This window comes from Lonchura striata, chromosome 6 (assembly GCF_046129695.1).
Source record: "Lonchura striata isolate bLonStr1 chromosome 6, bLonStr1.mat, whole genome shotgun sequence".
In the NCBI taxonomy this organism is placed as follows: Eukaryota; Metazoa; Chordata; class Aves; order Passeriformes; family Estrildidae; genus Lonchura; species Lonchura striata.
The window spans coordinates 23,788,224-23,812,442 of NC_134608.1; the positions used below are offsets into that span (position 1 = coordinate 23,788,224).

Below are 24,219 nucleotides of genomic sequence, written 5' to 3' on the forward strand. Positions count from 1 at the left end.
TTCCCTGCAAAATACAAGAAACCACAGGCATGCTCATGTAGAAGTATTACTGAAGGCACCTGGCTGCCTCAGTTTTAGTGACTTGGAGTAAATTGCCTGAAGCCAATAAAATACTGCTTGCGAAAAAACATCACACCGTGTCTACCCATAAAACAAAAAGTTACAGATTGTTTGATTTAATCATATGCTTCAAGACAGTATTGGCCAAAGATACACATCAGAAGTAGTCCAGTAGTTCAAGACGAGTAATTTGCTCTGAAACTGTTACCATTGTATTAACTCAACTTGTGCTATCAGATCCTTGAAATACCATAAATCCGTCCATAACTGGTATGAGTTAGGCTCGCCACCTCTTCCTTTTAAATCACCAGAAGGAGACAGTGTTCTATCTGTTCTGGTTTTATTTTTGCCAACAAAGGATATTTTGTTCTTACTAAATCACTCTTAGTGAAACATTAGTAACTTTAGCTGCAGTTTGGGCAGCACACTTAATTGGTATAGCAGACAAAAGCTCTGGCAGCTCTAGAAGAACATTCCTTTTTTCTGTATATTTTTCCTGCTCAGTGTCCAAACTGTGCCCCTTTTGTGCAGACACAATGACCTGTTCCCTCCACATAACGTTATCTTCAGTTGAGTAAGCTATGATTTCACTATGAATCTTTTCAAATTGCTGGTGATGCTGCAGCAGTTTGCTTCCATCACAGAGATACTCTAAGGGTTGCTTAACATCTTGTTTTAATTTAAATAAAATTGTTGAAATGTAATTAATTGGTTTGGTAAATCTGTTTATTATACAATATTTGCCTCATTTTGGTTTTTTTCTGCACCTTCTCTATATTTAGTCATATCTTAGATTGTTCTGATTCCTTTCAACTTTCTCTCATTCTTCTGTGCAGTATTCAAGTGTACTAGTCCTAATGTCACTTCTATTTTCATTTGGGTTTTTTAACCAAACATACATGCTTAGACTTTTTTTGACAGGGTTAATTGTTAGTTTTATTAAATATATTTGCAAAGAACCTTGACTGTCTAGTAAAAATACTACTGAAATCCTTTTTGTTAGAATAAAATTGCCATTATTTGTATTTCTGGATTTTGACTCTTATTTTCAGAATCTATCTTTTTTTCTCGTCCTCTCTCTCCTTTAGTAGCAGCAATTTTTTGTTCAGCATTACTCATCCTTTCAGTTACAACAGCATCTTCTTTTTCAAAGTCTACTCTATCAGCCAGGTTTATGAGCAATCCCAGGTTGCCAGAATTTAATTAATCCAGTTTTTTATTAATAGCAGTCTGGCTTTCTAGTTAAATGGATTTAGAAGACAATAGCTTTTTTTTTTTTTTTCTTTAAAAATATCTTCTGTTTTAGAAAGCTCCAAGAGTAAAAGTTTACACTTGGTCAGACTTATATCACATGACTGTTGCTTATAAATACTTTTTTGGACATTAATTCAGCTGAAGACTGGTATTACTTTGTCTTTTGTAGTAGTATGCCTTTCAAAACTCAGATTAATTTTGTATGCTATTGTATCTTGCACTGTCATGGTGGTTTGAATTGACTGGCCTAAATCTGAGGATGCAGATTAATATTTTAAAATCACAGGTGGTTTTTATATTCTTCTGAGATCTAGATTAAGACTGTTCATTCTGTGGCACCAGAAGCTGATGCTGGGAACATGAATCTTCCCATTTTACTTCTCCTTCACCCTCCTGGTGATGTTGCACATTTATAGCAATTTGTTCAGTTTGTTGCTTCTCTCTGACAAGCTATTAGCAAGATCATCAAGAGCTGTCCAATCTTCTACTAATTTGGTAGAATTTGCTGAAGTTTTTTCTCCACTGCTCTGTTTGTTACTTTGCACTGCCAGCTGAGGAGGAAAGATTATTCTCTTTTGAGGTATTTGTGTTACTGTTACCTGATACACTATGTTTAACCTGCTGATTTGAAGTGCCTTCTGTTTCTTTATCCTATGATATTTTATCAAGGCTTACCAATGTCTTTATTGTGGAAGCTTAGTTCTTCTCAGCTAGCAATTTTTACCTTCCATTCTGAAACTCCATATTTTTCCAAATGGCCAGTTTCTTTGGAAAATTTGGTATCTGTTAAACTGAGGCCATTTGATGAGAGGTGAGGAGGGAAAGGTTGGTCTGGAGTCAGTTCTTGGGACTCCCCATATTTCTGATGATGTTATGTTCATCATTAAAAATGTCCTGACTGAAATATTTGATGCTGTTTTCATAAAAACCCTGTGAAACACTTTTATTCTCTGATTTGTGAATTTCATCTTTTACAGTACTATCCATTATGAAGCTGGCTTATGGATGCTGAATTTTTTTCTGCACCATAACCTTTGACTAGTTGGTCTTTCTTTGATGTTTTCAGACTAAGACTCGGTTCACTGTCACATGAGGTCTTCTTGATGCCCAGATGATTATTTGCAGTTCCTGGTAGTTCCCCATTGCCCTTCTTTGGTTGTTGAACTTGGAAACTTCAGTATGTCCTCAAAATGACTAAAAGAGAAGCAATAGCTTTGTTCTTCAGATATTTCAGGCTTTTCTCCTGTATTTTTTATGTCTGAAGGATCACAATTTGGAGGGGCTCATGAGAACAAGACACTGGATGCAATTGATTCATGTTTTTGTTGATTATCATATTTATCCATATTATAATAAATAAAACTATTATAGATACTTGTATACCAACCTGATTGGCCACGTCTGCTTTCTGACTCCTGATTTTTCTTTTCAGTTTCAGTATTTCTCAGGAGTTGGCTTTCTGATACCAAGTCTTCTTCTGAACTGTAAAGTTCAATTGGCTTCTCTTTGTCACATGCTAGTATATCAAAAGATGATTCTGTGCTATTTGAGGTGTTTTTGGTGTCATTAAGAGTATGTGCACATGCTGGTATCTCCCCAGGATTTGGCTTGTTACTGTTTGAATCTGTTATTTCTTGTGCATAATTCTCATCTTCCTCTGTCACTGCATTAACTATTTCTTTTGATTCTTTGCTCATATGTAATTCTGTCTTGTCTAAAGTGTGGTCTTCCTCATTCTTATTTGCTTGATCCATTGTTTCTCTGCTTATCTGGTCCTCTGTAGCAATTGCAGTTTCCTCGGCACGGCCAAAATTAAGAACATCACTTAAACCCAAATTAAACCAATTGGATCTGGATTCTTGGCTTCCACTCTTTTCTTCTTCTGACAATATCTCGGTGACTGTTGTTTCCTGTTCAGTACTAGAATGCCCAGGCACACCAGAGACATCATAGTTTTGTGGATCGTTTTTTTCTGACACCAAATCAACATCATTTTTTTCACCAAAATACAGAAAACTTGTCAGTCCACCTTGAAACCAACCAGATGCAGGGGGTTCTTGTTCCTCGTTATCATTTGACTCTTGTAAATAATTTTCAGCTGCTACCTCTATTTTTCTGCCTTGGTACTTACTTGCTTCTGAAGATTCAGTAACAGCTTTTAAGGGCTCTTCATCATTTTCACTTTGTGTGGTGAACCATCCTGAAATCCAACTAGACTGAGTTTGAACAGGTTCTACTGGGAGATTGTTTTGCATTTGTGGCTCTTCAGTATCATCTTTCCTAACCAAATTTTTGTTTACAGACTCCTGAATGTGAGAGTCCTCTGAGTCATTTTCATAAACTGATTCGGTTCTTCCTTCATTTTGTATGGGGTCTCTTGTATTTTTTAAGGGTTTATTTTCATGCAGCTTTGATTCTGCATCAGACAATGAATATCCACTTTCTTTGTTGTGATCAATTAATGTGTCATCTTCATATTCAAAAGTGTACTTATCTTCATGAAGACAAAGGAAATCAGCTTCCTAAAAGAATAATATTAACTTTTAAAATGGTCTAATGTGTAATTTTCTCTATCACCATCTAGCACAGCAAAATATATAATTATTCTTACTGTTATAACTTTACACAAAGAGCTGTAATTAATTATATTATTCCTAATCTTTAATTATAGAAATTATTTTAGAGAACAATAAGTACGCAACTGGAACACTTAAAAAACATGTTTTGAATAATCTGAAATAAAATATCCATCAACAGTTGAATTTCTAACTGGATATTAGATTTTGAATTGCTGTATACTACACTGGAAAATTTAGTGATGTTGGTTTACCTTAGTGAGCACTTCAACTTCTTCTCCAATTAAAACTTCCTCAACCTTCACAGCATCTCTTGGGAAATATCCAAAATCCTTTCCTTTCTGTAAAAAATATAAAATTAATAAGAGCATTTAAACTTCAGTGATGTATATGTTAGGTACTTGCACATGTGCTGGAAAAGTATGGATGAACAATAAGCTTATGGAACAGCCCTCTATCTCCTTGATTCTGTTTTGTCAAAAGATTGGTTTAATTTTCCTTCATGGAAGTGTTGCCCTTGCCATTTCAGAAAGCAAAGGGAAGTGTATTACTCCATATTGTTACAGTCTGTTTGTGCAGTACCAAAGCAGTAACCTTAAAGCTGCTGTGTGCACTGATGGTCACAGCCAGCTCCTACTAAAATTGGCTGCAAATTTCCCATTGTCTCAAATGGGAAAAATGTCACCCCTTAATAACTAATGACCCATATTAAGTTGCAAGAAAAGTAGGATATGAAACTCAGATATGAGACCAGCTGCAGCTCAAGAGAAAACTACAATGATGATGGCAACACTACAGAAAATAAATTAATGATAGGGCCCAGAAGAATCAAGTCCCGCTGGCCAAAACCCACTACTGTCCTTACATCAAATGATTGCATGTAGCCTTTAATGGAGAGATACATCTTGGAAAGCAAGGAATAGTGAGGTACCTGCAAAGATACTCTTGGATAAAAAAAAAAGGAAGCCAGACTTTCACTTTTAAACAATAAATGTGACAGATTATTTACAGAAAAAAAAAACCAAAAACCAACAAAAATGTACTACTGTCTTGTAGTTTTGAAGCACTTCCAGGTTTTCTAGCAGTAAAACTTGATTTGGATCAATGCATCCATTCTTTCTTAAATGACTGTTCTAATTTCATTGACAGTTGTTCCAAGTCATTAAATATGATTATGTCATTAAGTATGATAACTTCTCTGAGAGCTTTCCTTAAGCACTGAACTGTGAAGTCAGGTCTCAATAGTGGATGTCTTACCTACAGACCTGTAGGTAGGAACCTGACCTGATAGACATGAATGTTTTCAAGGAAACCAGATTAAATAATTACAGCCAAATGATAAAATGAAGGAAACAGAAAACTTGTATTCAGATCTTGACTTTGTTTCTCTATGAGTGATCTTTGCCAAGATTTGATTTTCTCTTTCTGTATAAAAAAGATGGTAACAATGACTCATCTCACAAATACTGTATTCATCCATGATGTGTTAATATTCTAAACCAGAAGATTCTTAGAAGCAACTAGACTGTGGTTGTTATGCTATTACTAAAATATTTGTGGGGAAAGTCTTTCAGATTGAAGTACTTACACTTCCTGTCCACAAGTTTTCATTTTCCCTTGAAAGTTTGGAGTATACAATGATCTCCTCCCCTGTTTTGAAGTTAAGATACCGGCAGTCAGGCCCTAAGTAGTCAGTAGTGGCTTGAACTCGGCTCATTGCCTCTGGAATAATATGTGGAAAGAAATGAACAAATACAGCATCCATTTTGTCCGAAGTCACATTACTGAAGAAATCTAATATATCAAATACTGATGAACTGCAATAGCAAACATTTTTATGTATGTGCTTTGTTACAATACTAATCCACTTATATCATCAAGTGGAAATCAACTAACACAAAAAGCAGCCCTGTCTTGTTTTCTTTCCCATGTACTGCAGATATCAAGGGGAAAAGCTCTTGTCCTATATGGACATTTTTCAGTGCTTGTTTAGCCAGTGCTTGTTTCAAATGAAAAGATGTATGCAAAATTAGCAAATTCAATTTTTAAAGTAAATCTAAACAGCTAAAAAGTATTTCTCAAGCATATTTATAATTTTAAATTTTAGAAATTCTAAGTTAAATCTAGTAATTATTTCAGGGATTTTGTCCTCTTTTTTGAACACATTTATCTTATGATGAAAATACACAAATTTTAGCAATATAAACCTTAAACAAAATGTTAAAATTTAAGTTTCCAATTCACTTTGAATTATTTTAAGGTTTCTTTTTCTCCACCCAAGTCTCCCAACAGAAATCACTATTGATGTGCTCTGGTCTGTTTGGAGCCCATTTCACATACTGTTTCACAAAGATAGACATCTCTGAACATCCAAAACCTACTGAAGTTGGTATGGCTCCACAATAAAATAGAAATCCATCATCAGAGGAAATCTAAGGTCTCTCCCACTTCAGGAGAAATGGAAGATTGAAAATACAGTGAAAATACAACACTTAAGTCTGCCAAACCAATGGCTACAGCTTAGAAACAACTTCAAATATGATTATAACAGGTTTCACAATGGTAATCAGTGGATAGTAAACAGGACATTATTTGTCCATTTGTGATTCAGTGGCTCTGCCTCCTGCAGAGTTATTTACTCTTTGAGAACCACATAAATAGCTACAGCACTTATTTCATTTTAAAGAAGAAAAAATAGGTAAAGAGGAAATATTAACAGAGTGTTTTGTAAGCAGGATTACAAAAGAAATCCCAAACCAATTTGCTGGTAGGAAAAAAACTGTGTTCTGTAGAATGGCTATGAATGTATTATAAACACATGATAAAGAGTCTTCTTTCTCAGCTTATAACCTACCATTTTAGTTTTATTTATATTTTATTTATTTTATTTTTTACCTGTAAAGAATGAGTTAAAAATACTTTAAAGCTGTTTTATACTGCCCGTTTTGGGGACACCTGAGAAGAAGTAGCTATTCAAAAATATTTTTACTGAACTTTGATCTGTATAACCTTACACAACAATCCAGCCAGTCTTTTTTTTTTCTTTTTGTTTTAAAATTTTAAGCCTATTGCTCTGAAACTTAACAACAAACATTTGCTATGGCTGCTCATTTCCAGTATGTTTCATTGCTAATTTCGACATTATGGTTCCTAATAGCTGCATATACACCACAGACTCCCTTTGAAATAAACAAATTTTTACTTACTCTCACATTCCGGATCACCACACTTCTTCCATTTTGAAAGTACCTTTGTACTCTGCACACTTGCTGAAAATGAAATTACTAACAATAAAATTCTCTGATCCAAGATCATTGACATTTTAAATTGAATCCAGAATGCACTGAAATTGTGGAAACTGCATGGATATGCAGTTAGCAAGAATATTCTACATTTTTCTTAGCCTAAGAAAACATTGCAAGTAAACTTTCAATCCTGTTTTCCTTCTCTGATCTACTTAAACAGAAGTACACTATGCTAACCCGCTAACAATCTGCAGAGTCAGGTGTCCTGATTATACACATGCATTAATAATTAACTATGTTCTGATAGCTAGGCTGATGTTTTGAATACAAAGAAAGTAGTCCTGGTCAAATAAAAATTTAGCCTCTCTCAGATAGATTCTTCTGTGCTGAGTTTGTACATGATTGTGCCAGGAGAAATTCAACAGCAGTTGTATTAGGATTATTTCTGGATTATGAATGCATTTTTAATGTACCTCTTTCATAGATTTTAAGATGGTGTAAGTGTGATGACCAAGAAGCCTGGCAAGGTCTAAGACAGCCTACTATCTACAGCTACACCACATTCCTTCTGCATTATCTATGCAGAAGGATTCTGCATAGCTGACGTCAAGAAAGGATGAGTGGGCCAGAGGAGGCCCTGTGGAGATAGGATGGTTCTGTTTTGTCTCTGAAGAACTGAACAGAACAGAATAAAGTTACATGATCAGAGCTTTGAAGGACACATGGCCAAAAAAGTAACTTTTGCCTGAGTAAAGGTTTAAATATTTAAATATTAAAGCACACACCCTGAGTATGCTAATAAGATTATTGAAGTACATGCTACCATATACATGATTATACTACACAGTCCTCCACCTAGATTATGCTACATGCAAAGAAGGGAGGAGGAGAATAAGATGGGGCTGTATCCATCTATGTTGGATAAAATTTTCATGAACTTAGTGAAAGACCCAAAAAGATCTTGGAGTCAGTTGGTGGGTTACTTTCCTCTCTTCACAAGCAGGGATACCTGCTTGATAAGCTTCTGCATAATGTTATTGTTATTAGCCAGGCTAACACAATATTATTGTTATTGTTAGAGCTCTGTCACATCTAGTGCTGTTTATCAACAGCAATTCCAAGTCTGTGTTTCTGTTGTTTCAGTAAACCAGTGTGCTGTGTGAATCTGGGACAGTGAAGGTTCTTACTGAGCACAGCTTGACCTGCAATTTTGGATTGGTAAATGGCACTATTTGTGAATCTGGTCTTGTCAAAGTTCTTGAACACAACCAGACCTATACTGTCAAATCAATTATAATCATAAATCAAGCCCAGCCACATTAAGATCCTCTGATCTCTAATGCCCGGCTGGAATGTAGGGGTCATTATTTTCTGTCAATCTCTATATGCTTACCATGATAGATGAACTATCAATTTTATGATTATGTTGATTTGCATTAATGCTATCCTAGCTACTGACAGTGTTATAATTTTTTTTTATTTGATTGCTTGTTTCTTTAATAAATTTTTTTAAAAAACCTTTTTTTTTCCTGTGCACTGATATATTTTAGATAATTTATTGGAAACTTAAGACAGAAATGTTTTCCATGTATTCTTGTGGAGCTTTCTCATGCACTACATCTAAGAACAGTCCATCCTTTAGCATGGGGAATGCTTAAGTGGCTCCAAAGTCTTAAAGGTGCCTGACAGTTTTCAGGTTTGTAAGACAACTAGAAAAGCCATATGTTATCTTTGCATCCTATTGCCTCACAGAGCAATACAGCAAAGCTAAGCAAATTACATGCCCTGTTTTTTAAATAATACCCTGTTTCTTAGCAACCTATTATACAATAGGTTATAATTTTTTTTTTCTCAAATATATTATGCTTTAAAGTAGTAATTATGCAGGGAGATAGTACAATAGTTATCAGGCATGAAGTTTTGCTATAAATGAAAACCTACAGAGAATCAGAATACCAGGCTGGGAGAGGGCCTTAAGGTTTATCTGGTCCAACTTTTCTTGGTAAAAGCATGGTCTAAACAAGATGGTCTATAGGAATCTTAGAAGTGTCAAAACATTTGGGCATCCACCACTTTATGGGGAGATTGTTCCCATGGCAAATTGATCTCAATGTGAAATATTTTCCTCTTCTGTCTAATCAGGATCTCCCCTGAATTTTGTACTCATTATCTTTTATATGTGACTACTTGTAAAAAAAAAGCCTCCACCTTCTTTGTTTGCATCAGAAGCAGGCTTTGCTTCAAAGGTTTCATATCATTATCCCACACTTCTTTGGTGGCCTAAACACAATACCTTATTAGCCTATAAAAAAACTTCACTTTTCCTTTCCCACTGTCCTGCATGGGGGAGCCTCTTCTCCATGCCTTCTTGATAGCACCCAAAGAATCCGCATTACTTCCCAACCTGATCTTTGTCGTTCCACGGTTCCTAGTAAGCCTGCCCCTCCTTCAGCCCTGAGTATGACTCATGCAAAGGTCACTGTATTCTCTTTCCACAAACCTAGGCTGTATCCTACTTGCAGCCTAGTTTCCTTCTGCTCCACAACTCAAACCTGCCAGACACTGGTGCTTAGCCTGATCGACAGAGCCAGCAAAAAAGGGCACAAAGTGAGCCAGGGTCACCTGAACCAGCAGTGGCCTGCAAACAGAAACTTCAAAGAGACGATATGTCCCCCACTTGCAATCTAACACTTTGGCCCCTTCCTTTGCCACATGAGCTGATAGTCAGGCAGCCTATCCTATGACCTGTCACACCAGCTGTCTCTGCTGTTAGGTAACCCACCACAGAGCACCAAGGAATACACTACAGATCAGCACCCCCTGTCACTCCTGACTAACTTAAATGCTGCCCCGTTTTTTTCATTCCCAAGTCTCTACAAAACAGATTGGTGAGAAAGAATATACAAGTAATTTATATTGGAAGGACTTTCTATGTACTTAGTGTTGTATAAATTAAAAAAAAAGAAGAAAAAAAGAACATTTTTATCAAACTAGTCAGAAGTCTTTCAGAGTGTTGCACACCATCACAGGACAAAACCCAACAATGGGCCTAGAAAGCTTAAGAGTCCCTTTTTGAGCCTGGCAACACGGAGCCCATTCACCTAAAAATGGAAAAGTGAGGTATTCTGACATCTAAATTTACATTCTTAATTTGGTTTGTGGGGGAGAACAATCAGACCCACACCTTGAGGTTTGTACAGTACTACTGTATTTGTGAAAATACTTCTGAAAATGGCAGTGACTTCAGTTTCATATAGATACCAAACTTAGTTCAAGTGTTTGTATGAAGGTAAAAATAGCTACTCCGTTAAAACTGCATTTGAAATTTTCAAGTTATTCTTGGCACTGTTCATTGTGTTGCTTAGTCTCTACAAGCATCCTTCAAGGCTTAAGTGCTGACACACACTGCTCTGATCTCTGTTCTGTTACTTGTTCCTCCAGTAACTTCACTAGTAAAATCATATTAATACCAAATATTCCTTTCCTTTGGTGCAAATCCTATACATAGCATAGGCTATCAAGCATGACTTCTAATCACCTTTGAACTGAAGTCAAAGATTCATGGAGTTTATTATAGCTAGATTCCAAAGGACAAAGTTGAAAGCTTTATAGTAGATCAGGTGAGACTTCAGTTAATATCTGTTCTGGAGAACTGAAGCAATGAATATGAGTACTATTTGACATGCAAAGACAAACAACGAAAAATATCTACTTCCAATAACTTTAATTATAATGGAACTATTTTTGTTTGCAATGATACCTTAGTAACTAACTACTTAAGTAGAAAGGCAGACATCTCTTAAAGCATACTAGAATTTAAAGAAGGATCAGAATTAATGGAGTAATGGAAATAATCTGAGTAGTATAGCACACTGGATGGCTGTTTTAAGACATGGCTTTGTAGAAGTGAAGATGTTACATTTCCTAGAATATTCAGTATCTGCATTGATAATAAAGATCAAAGCATATCAGAAGTAGGCAGAAGTTATCCTAATACCTATTTCATACTAAGATCAGAATATACAGCTTTGGCTATACTGTTTGGTAGCACCAAAGGGCTCCACACAGAATGCAGAGTTTCACAGTGTAGAATATTGCACAATATGTGGAAGATTACAGTCCATGGGTAAAGCACTTTTAACAATATAGTTCTCTTGACTTCAGATGTTTGGATGAAAATTCAAATTTACTTTTACATTTAATAAAATGTCATGCCAGCAAAATTTTGTTTCTTTAAACAAGTATATTTTAAGAAATAAGTAAGAGGAAGTTACACTAATTCAGTCTTCCAGTTCAACAAATCTAAGCAGGTAACAGGTATTCATTACCCAGACCTAAACCAACTTTTTCAACCAGAATAAGTAGCAAGAAAAAGCCACTGTTGCTTCTCTATTACAAAGATTGTTACAAACATGACAACTGACAGTGCATTTCAAAAAAATCATGAAGTTGTGACTTCTACTATTTTTAATCTTGAGAACATATTTCCAAGTTTTGAACACCTCACATTTCGCCATATAATAGAATACTGTCACATAATAAAAACTGCCTGAACTAGGAGAAAAAAAAACCCCAAGACTGAACATCCTCCATAACACAGATCTCTATACATTACTAATGTACCACTGCTCCAGCATTTGATCCCATCATAAATACATGTACTCTCAGAGAAATTTTTCTTTGACCAGGCAAACTCATTTTGAAGATCTTTGACATACGTTAAATTAGTATGTTTTACCCTGTTGTACCACTGTAATTTCTATAAAAACAGTGGCTGAACCTGAATCTTTTATCTGGAGCCTAATCACAAGACCATTACTTTCCCGAGAAATCAAAGATGTTCCAGAAATCTACTTGTAAATTTACTGGTTTTGAAATTAATTTTGTTAGAGGGGAGTTGTTCAGTTTTTAATATCTACTGTCTGCAGAAAAATTATGTTCAGGTTTTCTTTGAATAAAATATAAAGAAGCTGTTCCATGCACAAAGACATCACGCTAAAGAACAAGAATTTGAAAGAGTATGCCTTTTATCCAAAGTCACATTTCTGCTTATATTCAATGAACAATCTGTGTAACATCTACTCTGACAAGAACTCCAAGTGGAGCATTGTAGAAAAACACATTCTTGGAGAATTCCAGCTTATCTGTGCATCACAACTGATGAAAAAAAATAGCAAGTAATGGTATAGAGTTAGTGCATAGTATAGAGGTTCTAGAACAACCAAAACACCAACTGCCTTCTTAAATTATACTGAAAGCTAGAAGGGACCACATGATGGAAACACTTCAAAAGACAGGCAAAGAGCATACATGGTATATTCCCTGCTCACATAAAGCATTTTTGCTTCATTCTTAGAAAAGGGGAAAAACTATTTTACTTTGTCCACTTGAGCAAAAAGCAAACAAGGCATTTTTCCTTTTATCTCCACTCACCCTTGTGGGGAAGGGATAGGAAAATGTTTCAATATTTCCTACCTCTATGCTACCTGCACTAAATACATAGAAAATACAAGCTGTTCCATAAAATTTAGTCTTGACATTGTCAGCTATTTTCATGGTCTCATTCCTATCCACAGTTCTGATATTCTTTCAGGATAAGAGAAGGGGGCCTTGAAGGAAAATGTAACAATTACTAGAAACACTACTGCTTTATGGTACTTATAGTACATTACCATCTTACACTGTTTCTGTAGTGGAGTATTGATTGAAATATTTAGCTTTTAGAAAACTTCAGTTATCACATGCTTACATTCGTATTATACTGAGCTGCTTAGACCTAGGAATGCTAATAATTAATGGCACTGCTTAACAATGCTAGTAAGTTTCTTCTAACAAACATTAAATAATCATTTACATCACCAGCTTCATATGGAGCAACAAAGCTCCTGTATTTTCACTGTCCAAAATACATTGCAGCTGGGAAATCCAGTCCTTAGTTCAGCAACCGGACCCACCATCCTACTGTTTTTGTAAACCCTGTTAACGTGTTGCTCTCAAACAGTGGTCAGAAGATTTGCACAACTGACTCCAGCACCAGCCATTTAAACCTGTCCAGTAAATGCACTACAGCAGTGAATCACACAAGCTCAAAATAAGAAATGTTAAAAGTATTCAACATTACAAAAAAAGTGTAATTAATTGAAAAAACTAAAATGGTTTCCAAAGGCAATTTAAAACCTGAAATTAGTCAAAACACATAGACCAGAAACATTTACTCAGTTATTCAGTATTAAGTTTTTTTTGGTAGAACATTGTTTAACATCTTCAGTAAGGCATTTGAACTTTTTTGTCCTTCAAAAAAGACACATTAAACCACAAGATTCCCTGAAGGGAAGGAAACATTGTTGGAAAATACTGACAAGAATAAAAATTACTCTGTTGTAGAGAGACGGAGGTGGATAGGATATTGAAGTAGCAAATGGATTGAAGAGTCTGAACTCCTTGAGAAAGGGGAAGCCTATGTTTTCCCACTGCCTATTTGTGCTGCACTCCACCCCTTACTCCACCCTTACTTCTTGAAGTCATGACATTGAGCATTTCAGAACACATAAATCTGTCACTACTGTTGAGTTCAGATGAAAACTGACACACTCCAAGCTAGAACTTGGCAACCACCTTCTAGAAAAATGGGGTGTGCATTGCATTTTGTACACTAAACCATGCTTAGGTGTCCTTCCATACTGAAATCTTTCTAGGATTTCCTGGTCTGTGATTTGGCCTATCAGATAACACAATTCTCTTTCTGTCAAGAAAGCACAATTATAGCACTACAGTTTCATAGTCAGTTAACAGACAATTAAAAGCCTTAAGAATAATTTTGGATACAGAGCTTGTAAGGTACAGCCATCTGCAATTACAATTCATACTTTAAATGTAGAAAGACTAAGGTAATACACCTGTTAATAGAAAAGATCATAGGCAATGAGAGAGTAAGTAATCTACAAAGCCACATTTATTTGCACATGTACAGAACAAAGCAACAGATGTTATTGTTTTCCATACAAAATTATATAAAAACAGTATTCACCTTCATAGGTAACACTATACCACCTTAGGTTTATTAAATACATTCAGAAAGCATTCTTGCACGCACACAACATTAGTATTAGGTAGTCCCAGGTAACTCCAACACTGCAATGTAATTATTCCTAGTGGTATGAAGGGATCAAAGATTAGTCTTTAACTAAAACAAAAAGAATCCTGGTTGAGAAGCAAGCTGAAGTCGTTCTTCCACTGGCCACCAAAACAAGGATCATCACTGAAGAGATTATCTCTATCTAGAACATAGATGCAAATACTAGCAATGCACCTGCAGAAAGCAGGTAAGAGTGGTTTTCCAGACTGACTTGAGTTACCTTGGCCAGTGTTAACATTCCCATTTAATTACTGCTTGCCTATTTTTATAAAACTGAAGGATAGGCAGAATTGAATAAGAGCTTGCAGTTACAGAAAAAAAACAAAAAGTAGAGATTCAAATCAATTACTTTGCCTTCCTACCCAGCACTGGAGAGATTATTTGCTTTACTAGGTCTTAAAATTGTCATTCTTGCAAAGAATAGAGGGGAAAGGCAAAATTTTCTATTTCCTGCAATGCTGCCTTCCTATAATCTAAAAAGGGGAATTTAATTGTCAACAGGACATCTCAAACAATTTATTTAAAATGCATATTTATTTCTACAAAAAAAAAGTGTATGATACAGAAGAAATGATCACATCTACTTTAAAGGTTTACCTATTAAAATATACAGAGGATCTTAATGAGTACAGGGTATTTAAAAAAAAAGATGCAAAGGAGTGTTAATCTTTTATTTTTACATTTTCAGGAACTTCACATAATTTTGGTAAGTAACCTTTTACAAAATTATGTAAAAAGTACAAGAATGCCTGGTAAACAGTCTGCATTTTTCCAAAAGATTTTTTACAGCATGCAATTCTTAAGGCAGCCTTCTCTTCCTCCTTACAAGGAATCCTTTCACTCAAATAATCTTCTGCTGCAAAGATTAGACTAAGGAAGCTTGGTCTCTTCTGTTAACGCCTTTTGTCTTTCCTGTCTGATTTACGGTCTCTTTCACTCCGTGAAGTTCTCTTGCCTGACCGACTACTTTCTGATATAGATCTCTTTCTGTCAGACCTTGAACTTTTATCCTTTGAGCCTTTAGTATCTCTACTACCACCTTTTGAGGACTTGTGACTTCTATCTACGCCCGAAGCATCCCTTCGCTTCCTGTCTGTGCTCCTTCTGCGTTTTCTATCTCTGTTATGCCCCCTGCCTCGGCTTCGACTTCTACTCTCGCTGCTGCTAGAGCTACTGCTGCTACTGTCCCTGCTCGTACTCCCACTTGTAGTGCTGCTGCTGGTGGAACTGCTCCGACTGGAACTGCTGCCAGTACTGGAACTACTTGCACTGGTAGTACTGCTTGAAGTGCTACTACTACTACTGCTGCTGCTACGGGTATGACCAGTTTTGTTTCCTGCCCTACCCCTGCTTCTACCCCTAGTCTTACTCTTACTTTCTGCACTTGGTGTCTCATTCTGGTCTGCCTGGACTTCAACCACCTTTACAGACACCACAGCATTTTCATCCTTGTCTGTCTGGGGCTCTGTATCCTGAGTGGACTGAGACAACTGAGGTGATTGTGCTAGTGGCACAGACTGTGGCTGAGATAGAGCCTCAGCCACAGATTCTGTTTGAGCTTCAGGTGTTTTCTCCTGTGTGTCTTCAAGTTCAGCATTATTTTCTGTTTTGATACCTTTCTCCTTCTTAGGAGAAGGAACATGACACACTTTTTCTGGCTGAGCATCACACTCTGTTTCTGGTTCTATTTCTTTGCCATTTTCATTTTCTACAGGTTCTACACTATCTGCCTCATTCATTTCAGCCACATCCTGCTCATTATCCACAGGCTGAATGTTTTCACTTTCCTCTTTTACAACTGTGATCTCCTCATGCTGACCATCCTGTTGCTTGTCATTCTCCCTCACCTCAGTAGGCTCTTCTACCTTCATCTCCATATCATGTTTCTGCTCATCCTCCTCCTGTTCTTTTTCTGCATCACTATGCCCTGAACCTGAACCTATTTTTCCTTTTTCCTCCCCTACCTCCTCCATTTCTACATCATTGTGCTGATTACCTGTCTCCATCTCTTCCACCTGCTGAGCCACCTTACCCTCTTCCTGCTCCTTGTTCTGTTCTTCCTTCTTTTCTTCCTTCTGCACCTCCTGATGTTCTTTTTCCTTCACAGATTGTCTTCTGGGTCTGGCCTCCATTTTGTTAATCTGCTCTGCAAATTCATTTCTCCTGCTTTCAAAGAGCGCTAGGGAATAAATGCATAAATAATTGTTAAAATAATCTACAGACACTGAAGTCTACTTACCCTTTAACTATGAGCTAATAAGTTATCAATTATTGTTCAACTTATAAATACTGCAACCTTGCTCTTTCTGAAGTAGCAAGCCATTCATGCATAATGAAAAAGACTGCTAATTACTTGAAGAAAACAAAGAGGACAGTAAGCTCTGCTGAATATTCGAACAGTAAAGCCATAAATCTAAGCTAACACGAACTTTTTGACTTCATTAAAATCAAACCAACCAACAATATATCAAAATAATACTTTAATTTCCTGGTATTTACCTATTAAGGTTATACTTCCTAAGGCAAACAAAAGACAGGAAAAATAAGCAAAAGCCTAGCTAGGTATTAAGAAAGCTTAATTACTGTAGGCTATCCACACAGATAAGCTATTTTCTCTTACCCCCCCCAACCCCACAAAATGAAGAAAAGCACCTACGAAAAAACAAACCAATATATTCTTAGTTTAATAAAAAAATACAGTAAGACTACCATCAATCGGAGCATTTTAAATTGTTCTCCAAAAGAAAAATAATCACCCTGTGAAACAGAAATGAACACACATTGAGGTAAAAAAATCATCATAAAGTTCTAATGCTATGTTCAAGAAAATACTTCTCAAATGCTTTGTAAACACCTGCAGCTCCTTGCATCTTCACAGAATCTATCTTTTCAAAAATGAAGTTACTGCACTTGGATACATCTGGGTACTAAAGCTAATATAAAGGACTGTTTTAAACACATACCTCTGAAATAATGCATACGCATCTTTTGACTTCTTGTAAGACAATCAAATCCCATTCAATATAAAAATAAGTCACTGAAAGAGTAATTTCCACTTATGATGAACATCTGTGTAAGAATATAGTTTGTCCTAAGCATGAAATTCATGTATTTAAGCAGAGACGTAAAATAAATTTGTATGGCAAGCAAAGGGAGGCAAGAACAAGGACTTTTGTATAACAAAGACCACTTACCATTCATCTTTTTCTGTGACTCGTCCATCAGCTTCTGCGTAGCAGCACACATTCTGCCAGGTATGTAGAATAAATGAGGTTTTGTCTTTGTTCTTATGTATTTAATTATTTTAGCATTATGTTCATTCCATTCTTCTTGCTGAGAAATGAAAGAAAATAACCCTGAGATATACAAGAATAGTTTAAACAAGACAAAGATCAAGAACAAAAGAAAAACTCACCAACTGAGCAAGCTCAACCTTTTGCTCCAATAACCGCAGCTCTGTCTGTTTAGCACGTCTTTCTTCAAACAGTTCTCGCCTCTCATTTTCAACTTGCTTTCTCTCTTCTTCTGCCTGCACTTCAAGTTTCTGTTCAATTTCTTGTCGTCTCTTTTGCTAAAATAAATACAATCTTAATTTTTTTCTGCATCAAGAGAAAGTGTTCTAGTTTGATTCACTTAATAATTTTTGATTATTTACACCCTTAAAGATATTCCTAAAGACACATTAGGAAATACCACCTAAACTACAGCTAATGGAAGAAAAGAGTGTCACTGCTTGCTCACACCTAATTTTTTGTTGGTTTAACTATATAGTTATGGGGCTCTGTGAATTCCTGTGTGCTTTACTATTTTTCAGTCTGGACTTAAACTTTCAGTATAAGCTTAACAAGTTCGTTTTCTTTCCCCCAGTGGCAGAAAAATAAAAGGAATGTATCTGAGGTATCAGGGAAACCAGGTAAATTTCCCACTTGGGAGAGAAAGAAATAAACTCCTCCAGAAACAAATGAGGGACTGCAGACTGGTGTTTGTGACCAACAAAAATTTGATTGTGAACACTTCCAGTATATTAATAGCTAATTATATATGTTACTATTATCCAGGAATGCCATTTGTATGCCCTAGACTGCCATGTGCTCAGATTATACAATAACTGTCAATAAAAAAACAGAATTTACTGCCTGGACAACAAAATAGGTGTGTTGTAAAACTCCTCAGGCCTTGACTTTGATTTACAGCAAGTGTACATGTATGAACAAAAAAAGATCTCCATATGGATTCTCAGAAAAATTTTGCAAGGAGCAGTAACTCCTCGAAGTCTCTTTGTGCAAACACATACTTCTATAAATTAGACAGGGACTCCAGGTTTCTAGACCATCCTGATAAACAGCTTTTTGTTCAAATGCAAGCAGGCAAAAGTGAACTTTGGTCTTACGTGCCACATGACAAGTTAGGTAAACCACCCAAATACTGCATCTGAACGTAATCAATACCAGCACTGTGAGTCAGCTCTGCTGACACTATACAGAAAAATTTTAAGTTTAAATCTTTCTATCTGCATCAATTAGACTGTTGAAATTTGAACTTTAAAACAGTTTTTAATCTAAAGGTTATCAGAGTTAACTGAATAATCCATTTAGTGCAACAGTAAACAAATACCATAGCCTTCACAAATTAAAAGGGAATAAAGTTACCACCATCCCATATACAAGTCTTTTGAAGCAATCACTGAACTATGCAAAGCCTTTGCTTCAGTATAATCACACATTTATTTATTAAAATCAGAAATTCTGGTTATCTGTACTGGAACAGAAACTACATTTTTAGATAGATAGCATAACCAAGCACAGACTTCTGTATACTTGGTTATAATTTAAACATCTGGAACACACCAGGGTAAGCACTGCTCCATCAATACTGCATCACTGTTATTTCCAGAAATCGCCTATGACCTCTTAAATAGTAACCTGATTAAATTCCATTTAACATTGCCTTTTTGTTTCCACAAAGGTCAGGAACAGGGTTACAAAGTCATAGTAAGAACAACTTTCCTGCCTCCCACCCTCATTCCCCTTAACTGAGACAAACACAAACCTACACACACTCTCACCACTTTGCCTAACCCTAACCTGCAACCTACACTGTAGGGATCTTTCATTCTTACTTGAAATAACATAACCAAATAATTTTGTTTTATTATTTACAATGTGATAGAATTTAAAGTAATTACCCTCTCAGTAGCAATAGCAACTGTGGACTCCTGTTTAAATTTTTGAAGAGTACCCATCAACAAGCCAAATATACGTCGATTCCTGAAAAAAACCAAACCCACAACAAAAAAATATTTGAGATTCAGTTCAAGTACTAAGACTTTTATTTGTATAAATAATCAGAGAAACTTTCCACCTCAAGGATATTTATTTTTAAAGGCCCAGTAGTGCTCAAGGCCATTAGCAATAGAAGACATACTGACTGTGCCAACAGTCCAGGATATAATTTACAGTGACATATCATTTTGCTTACAAGTAAGACACAGCTCTTATGTGTAACACAGAACAGCTAGCACTGGCAAAACTGGAAGCCTGCACATCTTCCATCTGGAAAGAGTAACACTAAGGAAATATTTTTAAAAATCCTGAAGCAGAGAGTACTAAAGAAAAAAGTCAAGTAAATACAGTGTGAGCTATCAATAAGGGAGCAAACTGGGTTTTCTAAAAAGCATACAGTCCCCTCTCCACAATCTTCTTAGACTATTAAGGAGAAATGGAGCCACAGGGGAGTGAAAGCTTATCTATCAGAATTGCCCAACAATGAGACACTGCACTGTGCAATGAAAACAGAACCGCTCTCATCCAATTAGGTGTTGTTTTGAGAAAAATAAGTAAAATACTTCAACAAATTCCCTTCTTCTGAGAAATAACTAGTTTCTTGACTTTCACCTTCAATTTATTTTCATTCAATCCCAAATTAAGTCTTTGCAATCTGATGCAGACTTTTTTATTTGCCTTGAACCTGATAAAGTGAGAAAGGAAATGCTACTGTCTTCCTTAAGTCCCACTCTATTACAGTGGCACAAACCTCACATTGAAAGGTAAAAGTATATAAAATAATAGAAACAGCAACAAATAAAAATTGAAAGCCAAAGATCACTGAAAGAGCATTTGTATATGAATGGCATCCCAGAATACATTGAGCAAAATCAGGAGTTCAGGGCATGCTGTCCTCTTAAAGAACCTCCCTCCGCCACAATTCATAGAGATTAATAGTGGTTTTCTCATCTCCCTAGAGACTACTGAACTGAAAAGCAGTAAAACAATTCTGAGGGAACAAGCATTTAGTGCCTGAAGCTCTAGGAAGTTCAGTAAGAATTTTGGAAGTCTCCCTGTGAGGGAAGCAATTAGAACCTAGTAATGGAATACTCTAAGTGGGGTTATGACTAAAAGAAGCAAGTGAAGTGCCAGTTTTCTGTGCCAGTTGACCTGTAGGGACTTATCAGAGAAGATTTCTAGAGTTCCTTATTCCAGTTCTAATTCTTCTGTTTATTTGGGGTGCATTATTACTACACCAAGTGATTTGCAATCTGAAGTAGATGGAGGCCAAGAGGTTGAACACAGTTGCAAATTTGATTTTCCAATACCTCTTACCAATAGAGCTGCATTTCAGTTAAAATTTCAATAGCCCTAAGAAAAATAAAATATAGGGAAGAGAAGCTATACATAGGAGGAATCTATAAAGCAGCAGGCGAAATGAAGGCAAGGCTGTACACACAACAAGAAGTCAAAGTAATATGAGAAAAGAAACATGATGGAACTATTTAAGTTTAAAAAAGGGGCAGAGGGAGAAAGGAACCATATTCAAAACCCTACTTCAACCAACAAAATAAATGATGAGCCAAGATAGCTGTAATAATCTAAGACATTAAGCAACCAATGAAGCTACAGATATTTCTGTCTTACTCAAATGATGTTAAAACACTAGCACTAGCAAAACTGCTCCTGTAGGTGGCCTGAAAAGTAGAATCCATGTCAGTTATGTGAACAATGCACATGATGCTGCTTGTGAAGTATTTTCAGAGTACTTTTTAAATTACATTTTATACTATAATGGTAACTCTTCAACATAATCTTTGATCCACAACAGCTTGTGTGCAGTATCTTTTAAATCACAAGCTACTTTATATGGCAGAACTCAAAAGTTAGTTTAAAAAAGATTGCTGCATACCTTTGTTTTCCTTTTTCATCCATATTTTGATCTTGTATAAGGTCTCGACGTGTTCGCTCTTTGGAGGTAGCAACAACAGAAGATGGCAACGCTGGCTACAAGAATGAAAAACAAACTACTTTGTTGATCGTGTTGCAGGTACGTTTCTGCTTGCACAGCTCCATTTACTATATATTACCTTTTTAATATCATCATCCTCTGCGTCGCTTTCTTGGCGTGATTCTCTTCTTGTCCGACGCTCTCCACCCAGCCTGAGGAAGAAAGCCAGTGGTCATTAGAGAACATGTGTTTAGGAGAGAATCTCTTTCAGCATGAGAAAAATACAAGCATGTCTAGTCAGAAGAACCAACACTTCGGTGAAAATCTCCCCACTGTTCCAACAACCAGTAAGTAACATTTTACAGACAGAATCTATTATTGCTGAAAATCAATTAGACAGACAGTTTAAATTTTAATACAAATTGCTGAGTAATAAGAACAGAAGAACCTGCAAACATCATATTTGACTTCTTAAAATACACTTGTAATTCATTCTTTTAAATGTTTGTGCTTTTCCAGAAATCTCTAAAATGGCGACTGGTATAAAGGGATCACTAGACAGACTTCAATGCATTGACATGGAAAGGTTGGTATAATTTCTTAAACAGGAAATGCTGTTCAAGTTACCTACCAAATACCTATTGGAGAGAGGCAGAGGGCTTACCACTTAAGGCATGAATGAACTAAGGCTTTAACAAAGAACAACTTAAAATAAATAATTTAAATAAAATAAATCCTAAAATAAATCATTAAAGTTGAAGTTGTTTTCAGCTTTGTAAGCACAGCATTACTGTCCTGCTTCCCAGCTTCATTTTCTGCTAACTCAAAAATTCCAAAGTAAGCTTTACTTTGGTCAAGAACTACCACTACACATTAAGTGCCCACAGCACTTGAGTTCACTATTATCAATCACATCTGATGGATTTGCAACCAGATGTGAAAGCCCAAAACCCAAGTCCATGGTCATATTGCCTATACTCAATTTATTCAACAGGTCTCAGTCATAATTCAATTTTTGCTCACTGTAAACAAATGTCATAACTAAAAAGAATGTAATATAGCAGAATGTACACCAAATAAAACAAAAAAATTACAGATATCTTTGTATTGCTACATCTTTATATTATTGCTACCACCTTTATGCTGCTCTAAGGTATGAAAAAGATTTCACCACGTGATTTGCTGTCACCCAAATTATTCCCAACAAGTCTTCAGTAAGCAATCTCCAAAGAAGACAGTGAATGTCCCCAGTTATTTCCAGTTTTTGGTTTACTGTTACAAATTCTCATTCTGAAAAGCAAGTAGGCTGCATTAGTTTTTGCACTCACCTACTGGATGCACCTTCAAGATCCCTCTGTTTGGCTGGGGGTCCTCCTCCACTATCCGAGAATCCACGCCTAAAAACAAAACGCTTGCGGTCTTAGAACAAGTTTAGGTTAATCCCTGGAGCACTTCAAGTGTGCACAATTTAACTAAAATTTTGCTTTATGGTCATGATTAAACATAAACTTTACTCAGCTCTATCACTATTTACTGTTAGCACCGCAGTGAAATGTTCTAACACACTGCTTGTGAACCATGTAATTTAACCTTGAATTTCTGCACTTATTTAACTGAGTAGCTCTGCTGTAACAAGCATCCTATCGTGTTCAAACAATCTTACCTGCACTAATTTTCAGGATGTGTTTTTATCCACATATGTTTTAAAATCCTTCTTAGAGCACCTACCAGTTTTTTAACCAGCAAGAGACTGATTTTGAACGATTTCAAAGACAAGGTCCCAGCCACCACACAACACCTCCCTTTATTTTGACGTTTCCCCTTATTTTTCAGCCTAACGGCTGAGAAGGTGGGGGAAAACCACCCATTTAGGCTTGTAGCAACTCAAAATGAAAAGGCGCTTTAAACTTAACCTCCGAAGCCCTGTAGGGCAGCTCTGGCGCTCACTCAAACAGTACCGCAGCGATGAGCGGAAGCAAACGAGGAACGCGCTCACGAGCCACTGCCAGGGAAAGGATGGATGAAACTCCACTGTCCGCTCCGCGCCTCCTTACCTTAGCAATAAGCTCCCACGCCCTCTACCTCCACCGGGGCCTGCGAGGGCTAACAGCCTGTTCTGAGGGGGCCTGAAAGAGACGGTAAGCGCTGTTAGCGGTGCCAGCCCGGCCCCGGGGCGCTGCTGCCCGCCCGGCCCAACGGGCCTGCGGCCGTTCCGCCCCAGCCCCGCGGGACAGAGCTGCCCGATCCCGCACCAGCGGGGCGGGCACGGCCCGCACAGGGACGCGGGACCCGCGGCCGGCTCCGCGCCGCCCGCCCCGCAGGCCCGACGCGCGCCCGCCCCCCCCACCGCCGCCCGGCCCTTCCTTCGCGGTACCGCGGCGCGCCCGGTGCTCCCCGCCTCACCTCACATCATTGGGGTCCCGGCCCGTGAGCTTGCGGATATTCTCGTCCACGTGCTTGAGGCTTTCCTTGGCTTTCTCCAACTGCTCCTGCAGAGCGCGCACCGCCACCGCCATCCCGCCCGCCGCGCGGCCTGGCCGGGCCCCGCGCGAGGCAGCGCTGGGAAACAGGGGGAACAGGCCCCGCCCACTCCGGCGGCCGCGGGCCCGCACGGCGCAGCCAATCGCGCCCCGGGGGCCCCCTCCGACCGCCAATCACCGGGCGCGACAGGAACGGGCACGCCCCCCAGGTGGCTCGCCAGAAGCGGTGCCCAATCACAGAGCCCAGGGGCAGA

General features: G+C 37.3%; 2 protein-coding genes across 6 annotated transcripts in view; both read right to left on the reverse strand.

Moving 5' to 3' along the window:
* MIA2 (MIA SH3 domain ER export factor 2) overlaps positions 1-7,404 on the reverse strand; it is a 36,345-nt gene extending 28,941 nt beyond the window's left edge. For 2 of the 5 annotated variants that reach the window (XM_021542729.3, XM_021542727.3), the window contains exons 1-4: positions 7,097-7,404; positions 5,479-5,612; positions 4,145-4,231; positions 2,702-3,836 (exon numbers count right to left, since the gene is read on the reverse strand). In XM_021542729.3, coding sequence (XP_021398404.2) covers positions 2,702-3,836; positions 4,145-4,231; positions 5,479-5,612; positions 7,097-7,211 — 1,471 coding nt within the window. In that variant the 5' untranslated portion in view covers positions 7,212-7,404. The remainder of the gene's footprint in view (positions 1-2,701; positions 3,837-4,144; positions 4,232-5,478; positions 5,613-7,096) is intronic. The other 3 variants (XM_021542731.3, XM_021542728.3, XM_021542732.2) reach the window with 2 other exon arrangements.
* Positions 7,405-14,071: 6,667 nt separating this feature from the next.
* On the reverse strand, positions 14,072-24,078 carry PNN (pinin, desmosome associated protein). Its single transcript, XM_021542726.3, has 9 exons — positions 23,889-24,078; positions 23,540-23,611; positions 22,814-22,882; positions 21,625-21,697; positions 21,447-21,541; positions 19,456-19,537; positions 17,686-17,841; positions 17,465-17,603; positions 14,072-16,449 (listed from the first exon to the last, which is right to left on the reverse strand). Exons 1-9 carry the CDS (start codon positions 23,999-24,001, stop codon positions 15,164-15,166), a joined length of 2,085 nt encoding a protein of 694 aa, XP_021398401.1. The 5' UTR covers positions 24,002-24,078; the 3' UTR covers positions 14,072-15,163.
* Positions 24,079-24,219: the final 141 nt, after the last annotated feature.

Coding starts and splice junctions, on each gene's coding strand:
- PNN (XM_021542726.3), bottom strand. CDS start 24,001: ATGGCGGTGGCGGTGCGCGCTCTGCAGGAGCAGTTGGAGAAAGCCAAG. Junction 23,612..23,888: donor CGGGACCCCAATGATGTGAG/GTGAGGCGGGGA, acceptor CGTCTCTTTCAG/GCCCCCTCAGAACAGGCTGT. Junction 21,542..21,624: donor AGGATGATGATATTAAAAAG/GTAATATATAGT, acceptor TCATTCTTGTAG/CCAGCGTTGCCATCTTCTGT.